This window comes from Alternaria alternata (assembly GCF_001642055.1).
Source record: "Alternaria alternata strain SRC1lrK2f unplaced genomic scaffold CC77scaffold_14, whole genome shotgun sequence".
Taxonomy (NCBI): domain Eukaryota; kingdom Fungi; phylum Ascomycota; class Dothideomycetes; order Pleosporales; family Pleosporaceae; genus Alternaria; species Alternaria alternata.
This window is the reverse complement of record NW_017306203.1, coordinates 270622-286811: the sequence shown is the minus strand read 5'-3', so window position 1 is coordinate 286811 and position 16190 is coordinate 270622. Positions and strand designations below refer to the sequence as shown.

The window sequence follows — 16190 nt, the reverse complement described above, 5'->3', positions numbered from 1 at the left end:
GGACGAACAGCCGGCTCCATACCCCGGTATGCATCGATCTAGTAAGCGCTGCCAGGGTATCACCCCTCATGCATATTGTATCCCACTGGTGGCTGTGAGTTTACAAAAGTAGAAAGTCGTGCCACCTGATAGTAACATCTGCCAAACTTGGAACGAGCGAAACTAAGCCACAACTAGCTGGTGATTATGGAGAAGAGTGATCCGTTCCGACATGAAGATATTGCTCTCGATAAATCAAAGTGCCAGTCAGATCTCCAAATATGGGTCAACTTCGATATGACGAAATAATACCCTAGCAGATTCTAAACCATCCCGAAGCCACTCAAGCCCTCTACCTTCATCCATGCATATACTTGTTTGGCTGCTCCAGTGACCTTCTCTCCTGATCTTCCATCTTCGATAGCCATGGCTTCCTCCACCCATACATAGATTTGTTCCACCAAGCTTATCACCTGCGTAGTGGTGTTCTCAGCGTGAAATGTGACTCTAAGTCGACTTTGCCCATTGGGCACAACCGGATGCTTTACAGGGAGCACGAACAATGAAGCTGAAAGGAAATGCATGTAAATCCAGTAGACATATTCCTGACGAGTCCAAATAGTAACGATGTGTGTAAGAAATGGGCGTTCTTCCCAGCCACTGGCTAACGGCACGTCGAGCAGACCTTTTTTTCGCGCGACTGGCCAAAGTCGATGCGACGTCAGTGTCTCGAAGAAAGTGCGAGCGATGGATTGAACGTTCTCTTGCCCCTACTTTCTGTCATTAATGCTTCCGTCACGAAGACATGTCATGCTGTACTTGCCTTGACTGCCTCTGGGGTACCGAGTAGCCTATGTCCAGCTCGAATTGCTGCGACGAACGGGAATGGCGGTGCTGCAGAGTAGACTGTAGGGCGCGCAAAGTTGATCAAGGCAGACTTCACGATATCGTTGCTGAGTATGATCCCTACGACGATTGCGTTAGCTATGATCAAAGTCATAAGACCAATTCATACCTCCACAGGAACCCATTGCTTTTGAGTACGTATGCAGCCGCACCGCAATGTCGGCTTCCAGACCCAGTTCGCACACTAAGCCTGTGCCATTTGGTCCTATAAGCCCGGCGCTGTGCGTCTCATCCACTACAAATTGAATATTCCCAAGACCTTCTGAGATTTCATCGGCTATCTCAACAAGCTCCAGTAAGGGGCAGACGTCGCCCTCCATGCTATACACTGATTCAACTGCTACGAGTATTGAGCGCCGACCTTGTTTGATCAGCGGCTGAGTATCCAGGATAGAGGTCAAGGTATTCCGGAATGCGGCGATGTTGTTGTGCTGGAATTCGGTTCTCTGAATGGCGAGGCTTCGATCCATCCCATCGTGGGTGGATGCATGAACCAAGCTATCGTATACGATCACATCGCCAGGTCTTGGAAGTGCAGACCAAACCATGACATTCGCATCGAAAGCTGAGTTCACAATTAAACCCTGCTCAGCATTATGGCCCTTTGCAATTTCTAGCTCTGTCTCTTCAATATAGGGATAATTTCCTTCCATGACTCTTGAACCACCAGCGGCAACGCTGAAGTCCGGGTAGCGGCTCAATTCTTCGAGGAAGGCCTTACGAATCAGACCGGTAGTGTTCCAACTGAGGTAATCGTTCGAGCAGAAATCGACAGCATCTTTGGTCTGCCAGTTACTATGAACTATAGAGAACAGACTTTGAGTTGCGCGGCGCTTGTCAAGCGCTTCTTCAACATTGCGGTAGAAGGCCGGAAGGTTTTTTGTCGAATTCGGCTGGATCTGCTGAGCCTTTATTTGCTTTGTGATTGATCGATCTGGGTTGAAAAGCTGCTTGCCTCCCGTTGGAGTCGTTGCAACCATTTCCAGTACCTCGTTGAGTATGCAGGAAAGTTGGCTGTGGTCAAGATTCGAGGTGTCGCTAGATCGCGCGTCGTGCAAGCAGTAGGCTGTGCGTCTGCCGTCGCAAATACGAACAAAGATGGCTTGGTGAAGAAATTCCACAGAAATTGGATACCAATCTAAAAGTATACACTGTTACTTTTGTTAGTATCTCAAGGTAAGGAACGGCTGATATCGTTAGCGTGACACCAAAGAGAGGTACGACTTTGGAAAATAAATGGGCTCCTTTGCATGCTCGTTGACAGTTCTCTGCAGTCGCAACGACTGCGGGAAGGATTGTCCGTAGGCGCCGTCGGAATTACCACCCCTGCTTGATGTCAGCCTGGTTGCTTTGTGGTGGGGTAGCAGTACAGGGTATCCAAAGCTCGTTACCAGGGCCTGCAGAAACACAGCCCCTTCAGCGACAAGGGGATGGAGTCTTCATATTGACTGTATGCCAAGTCTGTCAGCTGCGCATGCATGATAAGCAGTCGCATCCAATCCCATGCCTGGAGGCACCAATAGGCACATTAGCCTAGTGGCGCATACAGCCATTGTACTACCCGACTATCTGCAGCACTCTTGTGGTCTCACCTTGTACCGGCTCGCAACTCCCCATTACCCGCGTTCAATCTCCCATACAAACATAGACTTTTCCAATGTCTATGATCCATGCGTTTTTCCTTGTTTTTCTTCCTGGACGTAGTGCAAAACATACTCCGCCAAGAACCACAACATCCTCATTCATAACATGGGAAACGCGACTTTTGATGCTATTTTGTTGGAGCCTGCCCTAGATCCGCCACCTGGTGTGGTGGCCGACTTTGCCGATCCTGGTGGGAGCCACAATCTTGGGTATGGCATCGTCATCGCAACCTCTGCCATAGCATTCATCGCCGTCGCAGCACGGTTGGTGAGTAGCTCCATGGCTAAGAAGTTCGTCATCGAAGACTTCTTGATGGTTGCAGCATTGGTAAGTAGTAGAATTTGGTTCATTTAGTCACTAAGAACAGAGGATGGGTGTATGCTAACCGATTCATAGGGCGTGTTCGCCGGAAACCAATACATGACCTGGAACCTCTGCAGATGGCCAGGTGTATGGGTTCATCAATGGAACGTGGACAACAAAACACTCATTGACTTCCTCCATGTGAGTACCCTTCGATAGGCTTACATTTCCAGTGTCGTCCGCACATCGTACTGATGTCTTCAAGGGCTCGCATTTGGGTGCTGTTTACTATGGACCAGTTGCCATGTGCATAAAAGTCGCCATCTTGGCTAATTGGCTTCGCATATTCGTCCCAACAGGAACGCGCAACGCCTTCTATTGGACCCTCCATGTATTGATCTGGACCAATGTACTCTACTACACCATCACGACCTTCACTGAAGTGTTCCGCTGCTGGCCGCGTGAGAAGATCTGGAATCCCTGGTTTGAAGGTGGCACGTGCTCTGTCGACGTATTGGGACAGAATCTTGCAACCAGTGTTCTGAACTTCATCTCGGATACAGTCATCCTCGCTATTCCGCAATGGGTAATCTGGCATCTGAACATCTCGCGCGACCAAAAAGTAGGCCTATCCTTGCTTTTTGTCGTAGGTCTCGGGTTCGTAAGCTCCTTCAGTATCATCATGATTACGAAACTAACCGCGCGTTTTTTAGGGCATGGACCATGGGTGTGGTGCGTACAGTATACTTCGTCAACTTACTACACTCCGACGATGTTACTTATCAGATGACTGGTGTCGCTTTATGGACTATCTGGGAGGTCACAACTGGTTTCCTTATCATGGGAATACCTGCATTTCCTCGGATCGCCAAAGCTGTACCAGTACCTGATGCCGTATCATCGTTTTTCCGCTCGTTGTCGAGCGGCAGCAGACAAAATGGCTCATCCAGGCCAAAGAAATGGCAGGTGATGTACAAGCCGAAGTCTCGACAGCGTCGCAGCGTGTTTGAGGTTGAGAGCGAACTGAATACGCACGATCTGTTGTCGACAAGCAGCGTTGATGATTCTAGAAGCAGGAGCGACGATGTTCGGGACCCAGAGATGGTACATGTACGTGTAACGAAAGGGATTGCTCAGAACAGGCAGCTGCAGACTGTCTAAGCTCCTTATGGAAGGAAGTACGTATGTACAAGCCAATGGAAGTATCGTAGAGTGATGCAAAGCGCACGGATCTGATGGTTATGCAAGGAGAGTGAGCAAGGTCGCATGTGCGATGTCAATTTAAGTCTGCAGCGTCCAACAGTCCGTGCGGACGCGCTAAGCCGACTAGCTCGGTGTGGCGTGGCTCCTCCAGGGCTGCGTATATAGACCACCAGTAGTCGTTCACCATACCAAAGGCAAAAGCGCTACAGGCGATTGTATATTTGCTTCTACCACTATCACAGTTCATTATCTCCTCCCAGGTAATCACTAGGTGCCCGTCGCACATGCGAACGGACTCCAATCATGGCCGCAAATAATGGCAAAGCGGGCGCCGTGGTTCGCGGCATGGGATGCCAGTAAGTGCAACGATACACCAAGACTCTACTGAAGAGTGAGTGTTCACACATAGCAGTGAAGCTTACCAGCTGGCGATGCACACCCTCGACCAGTACCGCGGCACCATTGTCGTCTGCCGCTACTTCCCGCCACCAATCCTTGCCCGCCTAGAATTATTCGTAGATGTTCAAGCTCGATTCATCGATTCTGTTGCACGAGTTGTGATCTCTCAGCCTCATCTACAGGTCGGAATCACCGGGGAGCATTCGAAGAACCCCACCTTCGTTCGACTGAATCACCTCGATCTTCGCAACCACATTCAATGGATTGATGTAAAAGATTCCGCCGCATCACGGCGACAGTATCTCAAGATTGTGCAGGATCAGCTTGACATGAGATTTGAAGATTTATCGACTCGGCCGGGTTGGCGGGTGATCGTCTTACATCAGGCTGGGGCCGAATCAATGGAGGTGCTCTACGTCTGGAACCACCCACATCACGATGGCTCAAGTGGCAGAATATTTCATCAAAACTTGCTGCACCAACTCAGCGAAGCTTCTAAACATGACAAGGAGCCAATTGTCGAAGTTTCTAAGGACTCGGATCAGTGGATTCTCAATCTACCCGATCCGACGGATAGGCTACCACCGAATCCGGAAATCTTGTCTTCGTGGCCTGTATCCCTAGGCTTTATGCTATGGGAAGTCTGGAAAAGCATTAAACCAGAATGGATCTTCCCGCCTGGCAACATGCATGCACACTGGGCTCCAATTCAAGCATCCCCTTACCGGACTCAGTTTCGCAACTTCGCAATCGGTAGTCAATGTGTGACGAAGCTAGTAGATGCCTGCCGTCAGCACCACACCACTCTCACAGGTCTTCTCCAAGCCCTTTGTCTAGTCTCACTTTCAACTGCGCTTCATGACGCCAGTGGCTTTGCAAGCAGAACACCGTACGACCTGCGACACATTCTACCATCCAACACTAAACAGTACCCTTGGATACAACCCAAAGAGCTCATGTGTAACTACGTATCAGTTGTGGAACACGAGTTCGGCTCCGACCTGGTCGATTCAATCCGCTCTCAAATCCCAGTCACCTCTACTGGATCAAAATTGCCTCTGGATGCGATGGATATTGTTTGGTCCGTCTCTGCGAGAGTCCGGAAAGAGATCAAGGCAAGGCTAGAGTCTGGCACACGGAATGATCTGATAGGTATCATGAAGCTATGCCCCGACTGGAACAGCCAACAGCAAAGCGAGATGCGCAGAACGAGGTATCTGTCTTGGCTAGTTACCAACCTCGGTGTCATCGATGGGGAAAGTAGCGTTAGCGATGGAGGCCAGGACGCCTGGTCGCTTCGTCGAGCCGAACTCATTTTGAGTGCAGAGACACCTTCAGCTGCATTCTCGGTGTCGATCATGACAGTCAAGGGTGGAGAGATGTGTGTCACATGTAGTTGGCAAGACTGCGTGGTTGATACGGAGCTTGGCGAGCGCTTGATGAGCGACCTTCAACGATGGTTGGAAGACATCGGGTCGTGATCGTTCACCGGTTCATGTTATCCCTGGGCGAGTGTATTGGGTGCGGGTAAATTGCTCCATGCGATTCGCCAACGTTTTGACCAATCGGACATATCGTCCATCATACTTGTGGGTTTGCACAACCATCTCGCAAGGCAGACAGTCTAGCCAACGTTAAGTGTACTTTGGGCAACCGGGGAACACACGCGCCCCAAGGTGCACAGCGGGTATGGCCGCCGCCCTGGTGCCACCATTTTCAGCCAAAGTCAGGCTGCCAATCGGAGTGTTAGATTGCGGCACAGCGGAGTCTGAGCTCCGCATCCTGATCGGATGATCCATGTAAGCCACCATGCCGCCTAGCCGTATCATGCATCAATAAATGATTTGAGTTCGATACTGCGAGAAGTAATGTACCTTGTCAAGCGACATTTCAGACATTATCGGCGAAGATGGTGGGGGCCAAACTGACTCACATATGCAGTGAGAGACGATCAAAATCAGCATTAGTTTAGTATCCATCGAAGTTCAGCCCATTTGGTTAATTCAATAGCTACTCGCATGATGTGATACACCCTGGTATGAGCGCTTCGTAAAGACCGCTGCCTGGTTCAATGCTGGTCTCGATCCTTGCGATGTCTTCGCAGCATTAGCCCGCGCTACAGCACGTATTGATGTGTGGCGAAGCCATTATCCTCGTCCGGTAACACTTCCTATCACAAGAATGACCCACTGTAACGGATGAGCAATATCCGCCCAAAAATAGTCGTGACTTACCGTGGTGCATCGCTGAGATACAGTCGGGAGTTGCGAGGGTCGCCGTTAAGGAAAAGTTGTGTGCTTCTACTACCACCGCAGACGTCCTATCACGCTCGTACCAAAAGAAGCCAACATGGTGAATCTCGAGATTCGAAAACAAGTATGTGTGACGTCTGATGGTCCGCAACCTGTTACGAGAAGCCATCGCAGCGGCGACAAACACAACCAAGTCCACAGTTATGTATCGACACCTCAAGAGCCGCGGCGTGGCAAATCACTGGCATTTCATATGTCGTTCCTCTCCCTTTTGATCATGGGTTTCATCTGCGCTCTTGATGCCACGGTACTTGGTGTCGCAATTCCTGTAAGATCCTTCGTCGAGGTGATACACTGCTGAAGTACTGATACCAATGTAGTCCATAGTTCATGAGCTCGACGGGTCAACCCTGGAAGGCTTCTGGGCCAGCATATCCTTCTTACTGGCGGTAGTCATCGTCCAACCACTCTACACCAGTGTCTCCAATGTCATGGGTCGCAAAATGCCCTTGTACATCTCGTACATATTCTTCATCGCCGGGTCCATTGTTTTCGGCCTAAGTCGAAGCATGGCTGTGCTGATTGCAGGCCGAACACTGCAAGGCTTTGGTGCTGGCGGCTTAGACGTCCTCAACGAGATCATCCTGGCTGATATCACGACGTTGAAAGAACGACCAATGTACCTCGGATACTTCTCGATACCCATGTTGGCAGGCACTGTCCTTGGTCCTGTTCTTGGTGGTGTGTTCAGTCAGAATGTCACATGGAGGTGGATCGGTTGGATCAACCTACCATTGTCCACCATCGGACTAGTATTGGCGATTATCTTCATGAGGCTGAAGACAATTGACCAGCCACTACGTGTGAAGCTACGTCGCTTGGATTGGATTGGAATCGTCCTGTTCACTATCGGCTGCACGTTGTTCGCCTCACCAATTGCATGGGCCGGTGGCATGTTTCCATGGTCTTCATACAAAACTCTTGTCCCTCTTATACTAGGGTTGATTGTGTTGATCGCATTTCTGCATTACGAGAAAACGCCCATCGAGCCAGTCCTACCATACCGGATGTTCAGCGACCGCACCGCGTCCCTCACATTGCTTGCAGCCTTTCTGCACGGCGTTGTAAATTACAGCATCACTCTATATATCCCGTTGTTCTTCCAAGCCGTATACCTTAAAGGGCCATTGCCAGCAGCTGTCTTGACTTTGCCAGTCTGCTTTCTAGCTATTGCCACGGCAGTTGCGTCTGCAGTCGCAGTCGAAATCATGCGCAAGTACAAACTCATGATAATCATCAGCTGGATCTTTATGGCCGTGGGTGCAGGTGTTCTTACACTTTTGGATCGTTCCTCCACATTGGCAGAGATGGAGTCATTCCAGGTGCTTCTTGGTATCGGTATCGGCCCTTTTTGGTCTGTACTGAACCTGCCGCTCCAGGCCAGTGTGCCTGTCGATGACATGGGTTTTGCGGCCGGCATCTTGTGTTCTTTCCGCCTCTTTGGTGGTCTCATAGGACTGTCTATATCGTCAACCATCTTCAACTCGATCTTCGCCAACAACATCGCAAGCTTGCAGCCACTACCTGGCCAGCTGGCTGCGCTCCATGATGTGAGAGAAGCGGTCGGCTTTGTGACGCTCTTGAGGCGTGTTGAGGTGCCGGCGGATGTACTGGGCAGGGTCATTGAGGCTTACAGGAAATCTATCTTCGGGGTCTTGTGGATGGTGACCGCTACTGCTGTGGTTGGATTCATCGTTTCTTGGTTTATCAAAGACAAACCATTAGATCAGGAAGAGCAAGGGAAGCAGCATCTTGAGGAGAGGAAGCAAGATTCTGGCCATGTATAGTAAGTCTGAGAGAGAGCTTTCGTCTTTGCTGGCTGGACTATTTCGTTGGACTTCTGCAGATGTGCCTTCACCCAAGCGTGTTAAAACAAGCTAGCATACAAGAGGATCCGACCAGATGTGAAGCAGACATAACTGTAGAAGCCAACAATTTGATTCTTTATGCACCTGTGATGGAGCGAACATAGATGGCAAGGCTTGCATTCGTTTGTAGGAGTGGCAGTGCGGTAGGAGGTGTTGACGGTACCTAGCCCTGCGGCAACGAGAGATGGACACCAGCTGATTGCGCGGCTCTCGTGGACCCCACCACGACGGTGATCGATTGTTCGTAGGGCAGGATAAAGCGCAAGCAAGTAACAGCCATGTTCGTTAGATGCGCAAGGCTCCAAGGATGTCTTTCGTCTGCCATTCCATCAGAGGCGGTATGCTGGGGGTGACGTAACAGCTGATTGGTCGAACCACCGGCTGGTGAAGCTCTACCTCACCACGCGTTGGCATGAGGGCGTGTTCTGTCCGGAGCTGTATGCACACACAACGAACATGGGCATCTTGCACAGCTTCCATTCCTTTGTTCGTTAAGGACACGATAGCGCAATTCCATCGAGCATTCTCGAAATGTGTGAAGTGGATGAGCGGTGCCTTTTCCTGCGTTTTCGAAGACACCTAGACGCCTGCTAACGGGAACACATAACAGGCCGCCAATTCCAGCAGTGTTAGTCTTCGCTTGCTTGTCTACAGCTACGTAATGATATCAACTGTCTGATTGACGCCTCTTGGAGCGATAGGAAAGTAAAACCGTTCCAGATTGTACAGTCGCAACACATCGTGTTCACGATGCTATGCGCTCGAATCAGCTGCCTCAGCCCTCGACAAGCTACTCCTAGAATCTCAATTACAACCCCGCAATCAGCCAACCCGCGGTAGACGCCCTCTAAAATAGTTCAGCCAGTATAGATGTACTTGTCATCTCCCTCTAAACCATCGTTATCTTCACCACCCATCCTTGCCACCAACGAGTAGCGGCCGCAGACCGAGTCGCGCACAGGACAACGACGCAAATCTATAAGAAACAGGAGCGCCGGGAGAAGACGTAGTGGTAACGAAAAGCTCGCACACCAACGGAGGAACAGTGTTAGTAATTACAATGAATGCCTTAGTATCCTGCTCAGACTCGTGACCCATGGCGCGCACAGGCAATAGGGTCCATGCCTCCGTAGCTGCGCCGCTATGTCTGCGCGATTAATGTAGTCCCTGTTGTTCGTGTTCGTGGGTACACAAGACACTATGGCCTCGGTCTGTGCCAGGGTACTGGCCACAAGCATACCTAGGTAGTAGTTGCAGAGTCACCTGCTCAGCGCAAAGACACACGCCCAAGCATATCGTTCTCAAGACTCCTCACCATGTAAACGATCTGACCTCTCCAAGGCGATTCGATATAAGTAAGAAAGGCTGGCATTCGACGTAGCTATCAAGTGTGAGATCAGTCGAAGCAGACAGATATAACGCTTTGTTGGAAGCGCCTACCCAGCGCATTGATACCACATACTCCTCTTAGAAGGTATCATTCGGACACTTGATGCCAAAGGATGGCTCACACCCTTTAGCCTCAGTCCGCTAATAGAAGCAATGCCTTGGCCTAACAATTGTGAGTCGATTGCCAGTAGATGGTGCTTGTACACAGTTTGATGCACAACCTCGTTAAGAAGCCTAGAACAGCCTGCTACGATAACGCGCGCTAAGAAACATTCAGCCTATCCAATGCCACAGCTCCGTCGCCTGGAGCGATCTGCAACTCTGTTATAGTTCTGAGCACAACGGGACCTTCCCATCGCGCCTTCCCCGTTCACATCTGGGTTCTTGGGATACCTATCTCGACCACAAGATAACCAAGCAAAGGGGACTTGGTACAAGCAAAGGGTATCGAAATTTCGAATTCATTACTACGACAAGGACTATTACCCAAACCAATAAACTCCATATACTCCCGAGCAACGCAGACATAACAAGGCATTCCCTACCCTCCTCGCCCGTCAAAGTCTTTCATATATGTGCTCAGTCTAGGTAGCGTCGATGTTTTCGTCGTGCACCAACACAATAGCCTTCGCGATGATTATGTCATGTTCCAGAGATGGGCATGCCTTTTGAGGCGGAGGAAAGAAGCTCTTCGCCTGCAATAGTGCTGCAGAGACGTCGGCGTCTCCAGGCAGCTTCTTCGTTGGTGCCTGCACAAGTCCAGGGAACACGCAAATTGATACTTTCATTTTAGCACATGTTAGCGGGTCCAAGCTGACACCATTATCATCCTCTGCATCCATCCAAACTGGATCGAAGTCCATTCCAGGAGTAGCGAAATGGATTTCATATTCGAAAACGCTCAACATCAGTGCTCGTTTTAGGCTGAGGGCATGTTTGACCGCTTCAACCGACATGAAATCGAGATGACGAAATGGAGAGTTGCAGCTAACACCAGTGGTGAATTCTCTAGCGCAGGCTTCAAGGCATTCTCGCATTTTCTGGATACGATCTGGAAGGACCTCGGTCACGAAGGAAGGCTGGTTGGTGAAAAGCTGGAAGGCAATTGTGTCGATACGCCTTATCTCTTCTCTGTCTTCTGGAAGCAAAAGGTCAGTTGTAGATATGAGATGCCATCACGTGTCAGAACGTACCTGTTACAGTTCTATAAATCTGGAACGCGCGACTTGCAGGCGTCACTTCGCACATGGTCTCAGTCCCGCAGAACAGCAACTGGCACAAGACAACTGCCAGTAGATGCTGCGCTGCGGTCGGATTGTCCAGATACAATTGACGTGTAGATATCCACGGTTGTGCTTCGTATGCTCCCCCCTCCCTGCATTTGGCAAGATCATCCAGATGTGTGTTCGAGAAAGAGCCAGTCATAGCCAATTTCATACGCGAAACATGTGCTCCAGTGCCCACCATGGTTTCTTTCAGTGGTGATCGAATGCGACGCCAATCTTCAGCGAGCTCAGATGGGAGAGGCAGTGGTGGAAATCCTACCTTTTTCGCGTAGTCGCGTGACCCAATCAGATCTCTGACGGTTTCTTGATATCGCTGGCGAACGACGTTCGCTTGCTGCAAGTCCTTGATAAGCCTATCCAAAGCATCGCTCGGATCCCGTTTGATGGTTCTCTCAACAAGCTGCATTGTTGAGAAGATCTCTTCAGGTATCTTGTTCTTAGGTCCAACTTGCTCCCGAAAGACCCAAGTTATGCATTGGATAGCCATCTTCAATGCTTGTTCTGTGTTCTGTCCCAGTTCGGACATGGACTTGACTTCCCCTTCAAGGGCCTCCAGCCGTTTGTGTAGGTGCGATACAGTATTTCCCGATTCCGAACTTCCGAGTTGCGCTGGTAGGTCTGATTCTGTCGTCATCCCCAATGTCACAGTCTCGGGGTTGGAAAGGTCTAGAGAGGACGCGATGTCATTGTGAGGAACGCTGTCTGCACGTTTTCGTTTTCGATCGACCTGACTGTGATGGATGATGAGACCACTGTTCTCTCTTGAGCCAGAAGGTCTATCATGCAACGAATGTCGGTGATTAGTCAATCGACGCTTCTTCTTTGTCTGCCGTTTGCTGCGCTGCTTAACGTTAAGAAACATCCTCAAAACATCTTTAGATGTACTTGCCTGCGATAAGCCGGCCTGCGATGGTGGAATCTCTTTTCTACGTTTCTCCAAGACGTCGAGGCTCAGATTCTCTCTACCGTATTTCATGGCCTCTAAGATGGGCCCGGCTATCGTGGCGTCCTCCAGTACCACAGTACCGTGGTCTATCAAATGCTTGTAATTGATTCTCGGGGTCTGCTCTTTACAGATAGCCTTGAGACGGGTCACAATCTGCGACTCATCGGGCACTCGACCGGTCTCCTCGTTGAACTTGCTGTGTATCGTCTGCCAGTAATCCTGTTTGTTGACAAGGCACCAATCAATGTGATTCAACACCACCACTGTTTCGTCGTCCGTCCATCGAAAGTATTTCTTCATCACGACGATACAATGTGATATGTAACAAGAATGCAGGACGATGAACGGAGTTCCATGGGGAATGGGGATTGGGCGCTGAGAAAGCAGCCAGAAGGAAGAAAACACTTGGGTGTTCTTGGCAACACAGAAGAGAAGGACGAGTGCCTAACCGAAGGCCAGGCACATAACGGAAATGATAAGTCTAAACGGTGTAATAATTTTATCGCTCTCATTTGAAGTTTTCGCGAATCCTTCCGGAAACGTTGCCCCTGACAATGTAGCAATATCGACCAATGTTAGCCCTTGATCGGCCGGGGTGCTTGTCGGTTGCCTTGTTTCAGGCGAATTCAACTACGCCACAGCGATCCAAGCAACATAATCCGATATGCAGCTTCATCACAGAACCAAAAGAGCAGCTGCGATACGGATTTTTGAAACATTGGGGACTAACTTGCATCATGCGTTGTCCAAAGACAACTGCTTCGATGATAACAAGGATAAATTTGAGAACCGAGAAGAGATGCATAACACCAGTCATACATATCGGTCCAAGCTCGAGTGGCGTATCGTATTGAGCTAGTGACGTGCCAGACGCCAATGGTGCAGACGCTGCTATGATACGCGTGCCAATCTTGCAAATATTTTAGGTCCGAGGACACCACCCAGTTCCTAGGTGCAGCTGATACTTTAATTAGGTATAGCGGTACTTTAGGTACAGTATTTCCTAGCGTACCTTCCCACAGAGTTGACGGGCCTATCTACTTCTTCCTCTCATGAACACGACCTGCTGTCCATCACTTCTGAGACGCGATGGCTGAAGACATGTCGGATGTCAAATCATCAAAGGGAAGAATCATTAGACGTCCAGTCAACGAGAACTTTGTCACACTCAAGATAAGACGGCCCAAGAAGCGACGCACCTCCCACCCATGCTTGGTTCCGCAAGTATCCAACATGCCAGACTCTGGCGCTGATAACACCATTCTGCGAGACTCCGTAAAAAGGATGAAAGCCGCTCACAACATTGCACGCCAGACATCCGAAGCTACTCAGCCATCAGTCATGGTCACTGACCGACCCACTGAACCCGACTACCGTATTGCGCTCGATTTCGGCACGACATATACTAGCGTTGCGTTTGCTAGAAAGGGTGATCCGACGATTCACACCATTGACCAGTGGGATGGAGATTCTTGTCAACAATCCGACTACAGGCAAGTTCCAACGGAAAGTGTCTATAGCCTTGCTTCCAGGCTGCACGGTTACAAAGCACAAAGCTGGCAGGACGAATTGAAACCCAATGACAGAATTGTTGCTCACGTCAGGCGAATGAAGCTGCTTCTTGACGATACGGGTTGTGCCTGGACTCGGGATGCTAAGGGTGATGTTGCGAAGGAAGTACAGAAACTTAAAGCTCATTGCTTGATAGAATCCGAGCATGATATCATACGACACATATTGATATATTATTTCCACCACATCAAGCAAACTCTGGAGATGGCTGACAGCTTCATCGATGATAAATCTGGTATGTGACAGTGCGGCCTGGCAGTTTTCTATCGCTCTTGCTAACACATAAGTCTAGTTGAACTTACGTTCTCTGTACCGGTTTGCTGGAGCACCATGGCGAATGCGTTGATGAGCAAATGCATCGAATCAGCAATGCAAGAATCTGGATTTGGTTTGATCCGAGATCAACGTGGTTCAACAGTCAACCTATTCATGGTGAACGAAGCTGAGGCAGGAGCTTCATACGCCCTTGAATCTAATCAGCGCGATGGCGTTATCAAGGTATGTGAATGCGTTCTATTTTCAAGGACAAACATGCTAACATGATCAGCGTTTGGGAGTGTTTCTTCTTGTCGACAGCGGCGGGGGCACAACAGACCTTGGCCTATATCGAACAACGGAAGTTGAACCCTTACGCCTCGAAAAAGAGATAAACCCTCCTTCCGGTAGATGAATCCTCAAAAACACGAAGGGGAAGCGGAAACTGACTATATCTTAGGGGCCATGTGTGGATCAAGCGATCTTAATGAGCGAATGCGAGCGTTTGCGCTATCCGATCTTCGCGATCAGGAATACCTCGCCGCAACGGGAACTATCGAAGCCATTGTCGACGATTACATCATGCCAAAATTTGAAAACGAACACAAAAGGTCCTTTCAGTGGCGTAACAGATCCCAGCGCTTCAGATTTCCACTCCTGGGTCTCCGAGCATCACACAATAACCGACGCCTATTGGATGGGCGTTACGTATTGGACTAGTAAGTGGTTTACATATCCTGTTACAAAAGTCTTTCCGCTGATCAACCAAGCGACGACATGTGGGACATTTTCAAACCTTCATTAGAGATCATCCGAGATCTTATGGAGGAACAGATATCATCCGCCTCTACGAAAAACATTGTGGTTGATTCCATTGTCGTAATTGGTGGATTCGGAGACTCTCCAGCCTTGAGAGAGTACCTTCGAATATGGCTGAATTCATTCAACCACAGAAATGGCTCCCTGATTGACATGAAGTTCGCTCTCGCGTATGTTGCGCACCAGGAACACTCTTATTTCATTGGCATTGTTATCGCTAACTCATACTACCAGTAACAAAGGAGCTTCTGCGATAGCTATGGGTGCTATCATGCGAGCCCAAAACAAACAGCTTGGACCGGAACGTATCCCGACTCAGAGTATTGGGATCTATCGCCACATCAATTGGGAAGAAGACTCCACAGATCCATGCATCACCAAACAGAAGGCACAGAAAGATGGAGAAGGGGAATATGTCATCAAGAACACGATTCTGTGGATCCTCAAAAAAGTACGCATGAGCTCTGCACAGGCCGGCTGTCACGTAGACTGACTTCTTTTCTCAGGGCCACGATGTGATCCCGCGCGTACACCGAGTCGAAGCTGTGGTCCGGCATCTATTCTCAGAGGACACAAGGTACTGGAAAGGACAAGAGCTCCTCTTCATATCGGACAGTTGCACGGAGGACTACTGGCAGCGCACATCCAAACACAACAAAGGTTAGTGAAAATTTTATCGCTACAATATACCACGATGCTCATGCACTTCTTCTAGGAAGGACTACGCAACTAGGCAAGGTTGTCTTTGATGTGACCGATCTCAAAGAGCATCATGTCAAAGCCCACAAAGAGAAAGGGTTGTCTACGCAAGACTTGAAGATCCGCGTAGAGGTGCTCCTCCAGATCGAGATAATCGGTAGAGACTTGAAATTCTTTGTTCGATGGCCAGCAAATCGGGAAGGGAAACTGCTTCCTGCATCGCGAAGTTCCTTTTCCTTAGCTGCCGCCTTCAAACCTGGTACAGAATGAGGAAGCCAATGACGGTGGCCTATAATGAGCTATTTTCCTTGAGTTCTCTCTTTTTCACATTGGTACATTCGATAGAGGAGTTTGGTCAAATTGAACATGTGGAGTAGGAAGATTCTAGGTTACAATCACATAACGTCCCTGAGCATGAACCTTCTGACGATTGCAAGGTGACGCCGCAATCGACCCGCCGGCGCCCGATGCATCATTCAGTGTGAAGAAAAGTGGAACGGTATCTCTTGGTACTTTCATAACGACGTCCGGCTTTGCATCTATGATTGGTTCGCATGCTTTCCGATTGATGTTCATGATCAAACGCCGTAGCAAACGGTTGTACCGGCAT

At 49.4% G+C, this 16190-nt stretch overlaps 6 protein-coding genes across 6 annotated transcripts; 4 read left to right on the top strand and 2 right to left on the bottom strand.

Annotated features, from left to right (window-relative positions):
- Positions 1-302: 302 nt before the first annotated feature.
- Positions 303-1865, bottom strand: CC77DRAFT_938903 (5-aminolevulinate synthase; the record flags this gene model as incomplete). The annotated part of the gene is made up of 3 exons (XM_018534648.1): positions 303-749; positions 809-945; positions 995-1865. The coding sequence occupies 3 exons, from the start codon at positions 1863-1865 to the stop codon at positions 303-305; spliced, it is 1455 nt and encodes a 484-aa protein (XP_018384305.1).
- Positions 1866-2528: 663 nt separating this feature from the next.
- Positions 2529-4214, top strand: CC77DRAFT_174086 (hypothetical protein). The gene is made up of 4 exons (XM_018530457.1): positions 2529-2856; positions 2926-3033; positions 3098-3489; positions 3546-4214. The coding sequence occupies exons 1-4, from the start codon at positions 2635-2637 to the stop codon at positions 3991-3993; spliced, it is 1170 nt and encodes a 389-aa protein (XP_018384304.1). The 5' UTR covers positions 2529-2634; the 3' UTR covers positions 3994-4214.
- A 124-nt stretch (positions 4215-4338) lies between these two features.
- On the top strand, positions 4339-5915 carry CC77DRAFT_1062803 (hypothetical protein; the record flags this gene model as incomplete). The annotated part of the gene is made up of 2 exons (XM_018528567.1): positions 4339-4391; positions 4448-5915. 2 exons carry the CDS (start codon positions 4339-4341, stop codon positions 5913-5915), a joined length of 1521 nt encoding a protein of 506 aa, XP_018384303.1.
- Positions 5916-6405: 490 nt separating this feature from the next.
- CC77DRAFT_174114 (MFS general substrate transporter) lies at positions 6406-8780 on the top strand. Its single transcript, XM_018530458.1, has 2 exons — positions 6406-7014; positions 7067-8780. Exons 1-2 carry the CDS (start codon positions 6784-6786, stop codon positions 8531-8533), a joined length of 1698 nt encoding a protein of 565 aa, XP_018384302.1. The 5' UTR covers positions 6406-6783; the 3' UTR covers positions 8534-8780.
- Positions 8781-10511: 1731 nt separating this feature from the next.
- Positions 10512-12720, bottom strand: CC77DRAFT_1051340 (hypothetical protein). The gene is made up of 3 exons (XM_018527665.1): positions 12179-12720; positions 11197-12130; positions 10512-11141 (listed from the first exon to the last, which is right to left on the bottom strand). Exons 1-3 carry the CDS (start codon positions 12533-12535, stop codon positions 10588-10590), a joined length of 1845 nt encoding a protein of 614 aa, XP_018384301.1. The 5' UTR covers positions 12536-12720; the 3' UTR covers positions 10512-10587.
- A 493-nt stretch (positions 12721-13213) lies between these two features.
- On the top strand, positions 13214-15987 carry CC77DRAFT_1021752 (hypothetical protein). Its single transcript, XM_018525323.1, has 8 exons — positions 13214-14042; positions 14100-14305; positions 14355-14469; positions 14523-14781; positions 14833-15051; positions 15116-15332; positions 15388-15541; positions 15597-15987. Exons 1-8 carry the CDS (start codon positions 13325-13327, stop codon positions 15848-15850), a joined length of 2142 nt encoding a protein of 713 aa, XP_018384300.1. The 5' UTR covers positions 13214-13324; the 3' UTR covers positions 15851-15987.
- The last annotated feature ends 203 nt before the right edge of the window (positions 15988-16190 follow it).

Bases quoted from the DNA above. Each gene is read 5' to 3' on its own strand.
- CC77DRAFT_1021752 (XM_018525323.1), top strand. From the start codon at position 13,325: ATGGCTGAAGACATGTCGGATGTCAAATCATCAAAGGGAAGAATCATT. The intron at 14,043-14,099 runs GTATGTGACAGT...ACATAAGTCTAG, and splicing joins CTTCATCGATGATAAATCTG to TTGAACTTACGTTCTCTGTA. The intron at 15,333-15,387 runs GTACGCATGAGC...TTCTTTTCTCAG, and splicing joins TTCTGTGGATCCTCAAAAAA to GGCCACGATGTGATCCCGCG.
- CC77DRAFT_174086 (XM_018530457.1), top strand. From the start codon at position 2,635: ATGGGAAACGCGACTTTTGATGCTATTTTGTTGGAGCCTGCCCTAGAT. The intron at 2,857-2,925 runs GTAAGTAGTAGA...ACCGATTCATAG, and splicing joins TCTTGATGGTTGCAGCATTG to GGCGTGTTCGCCGGAAACCA. The intron at 3,034-3,097 runs GTGAGTACCCTT...GATGTCTTCAAG, and splicing joins CACTCATTGACTTCCTCCAT to GGCTCGCATTTGGGTGCTGT.
- CC77DRAFT_1051340 (XM_018527665.1), bottom strand. From the start codon at position 12,535: ATGAAGAAATACTTTCGATGGACGGACGACGAAACAGTGGTGGTGTTG. The intron at 12,131-12,178 runs GCAAGTACATCT...AACGTTAAGCAG, and splicing joins CGCAGGCCGGCTTATCGCAG to CGCAGCAAACGGCAGACAAA. The intron at 11,142-11,196 runs GTACGTTCTGAC...TTTTGCTTCCAG, and splicing joins GATTTATAGAACTGTAACAG to AAGACAGAGAAGAGATAAGG.
- CC77DRAFT_174114 (XM_018530458.1), top strand. From the start codon at position 6,784: ATGGTGAATCTCGAGATTCGAAAACAAGTATGTGTGACGTCTGATGGT. The intron at 7,015-7,066 runs GTAAGATCCTTC...ATACCAATGTAG, and splicing joins TACTTGGTGTCGCAATTCCT to TCCATAGTTCATGAGCTCGA.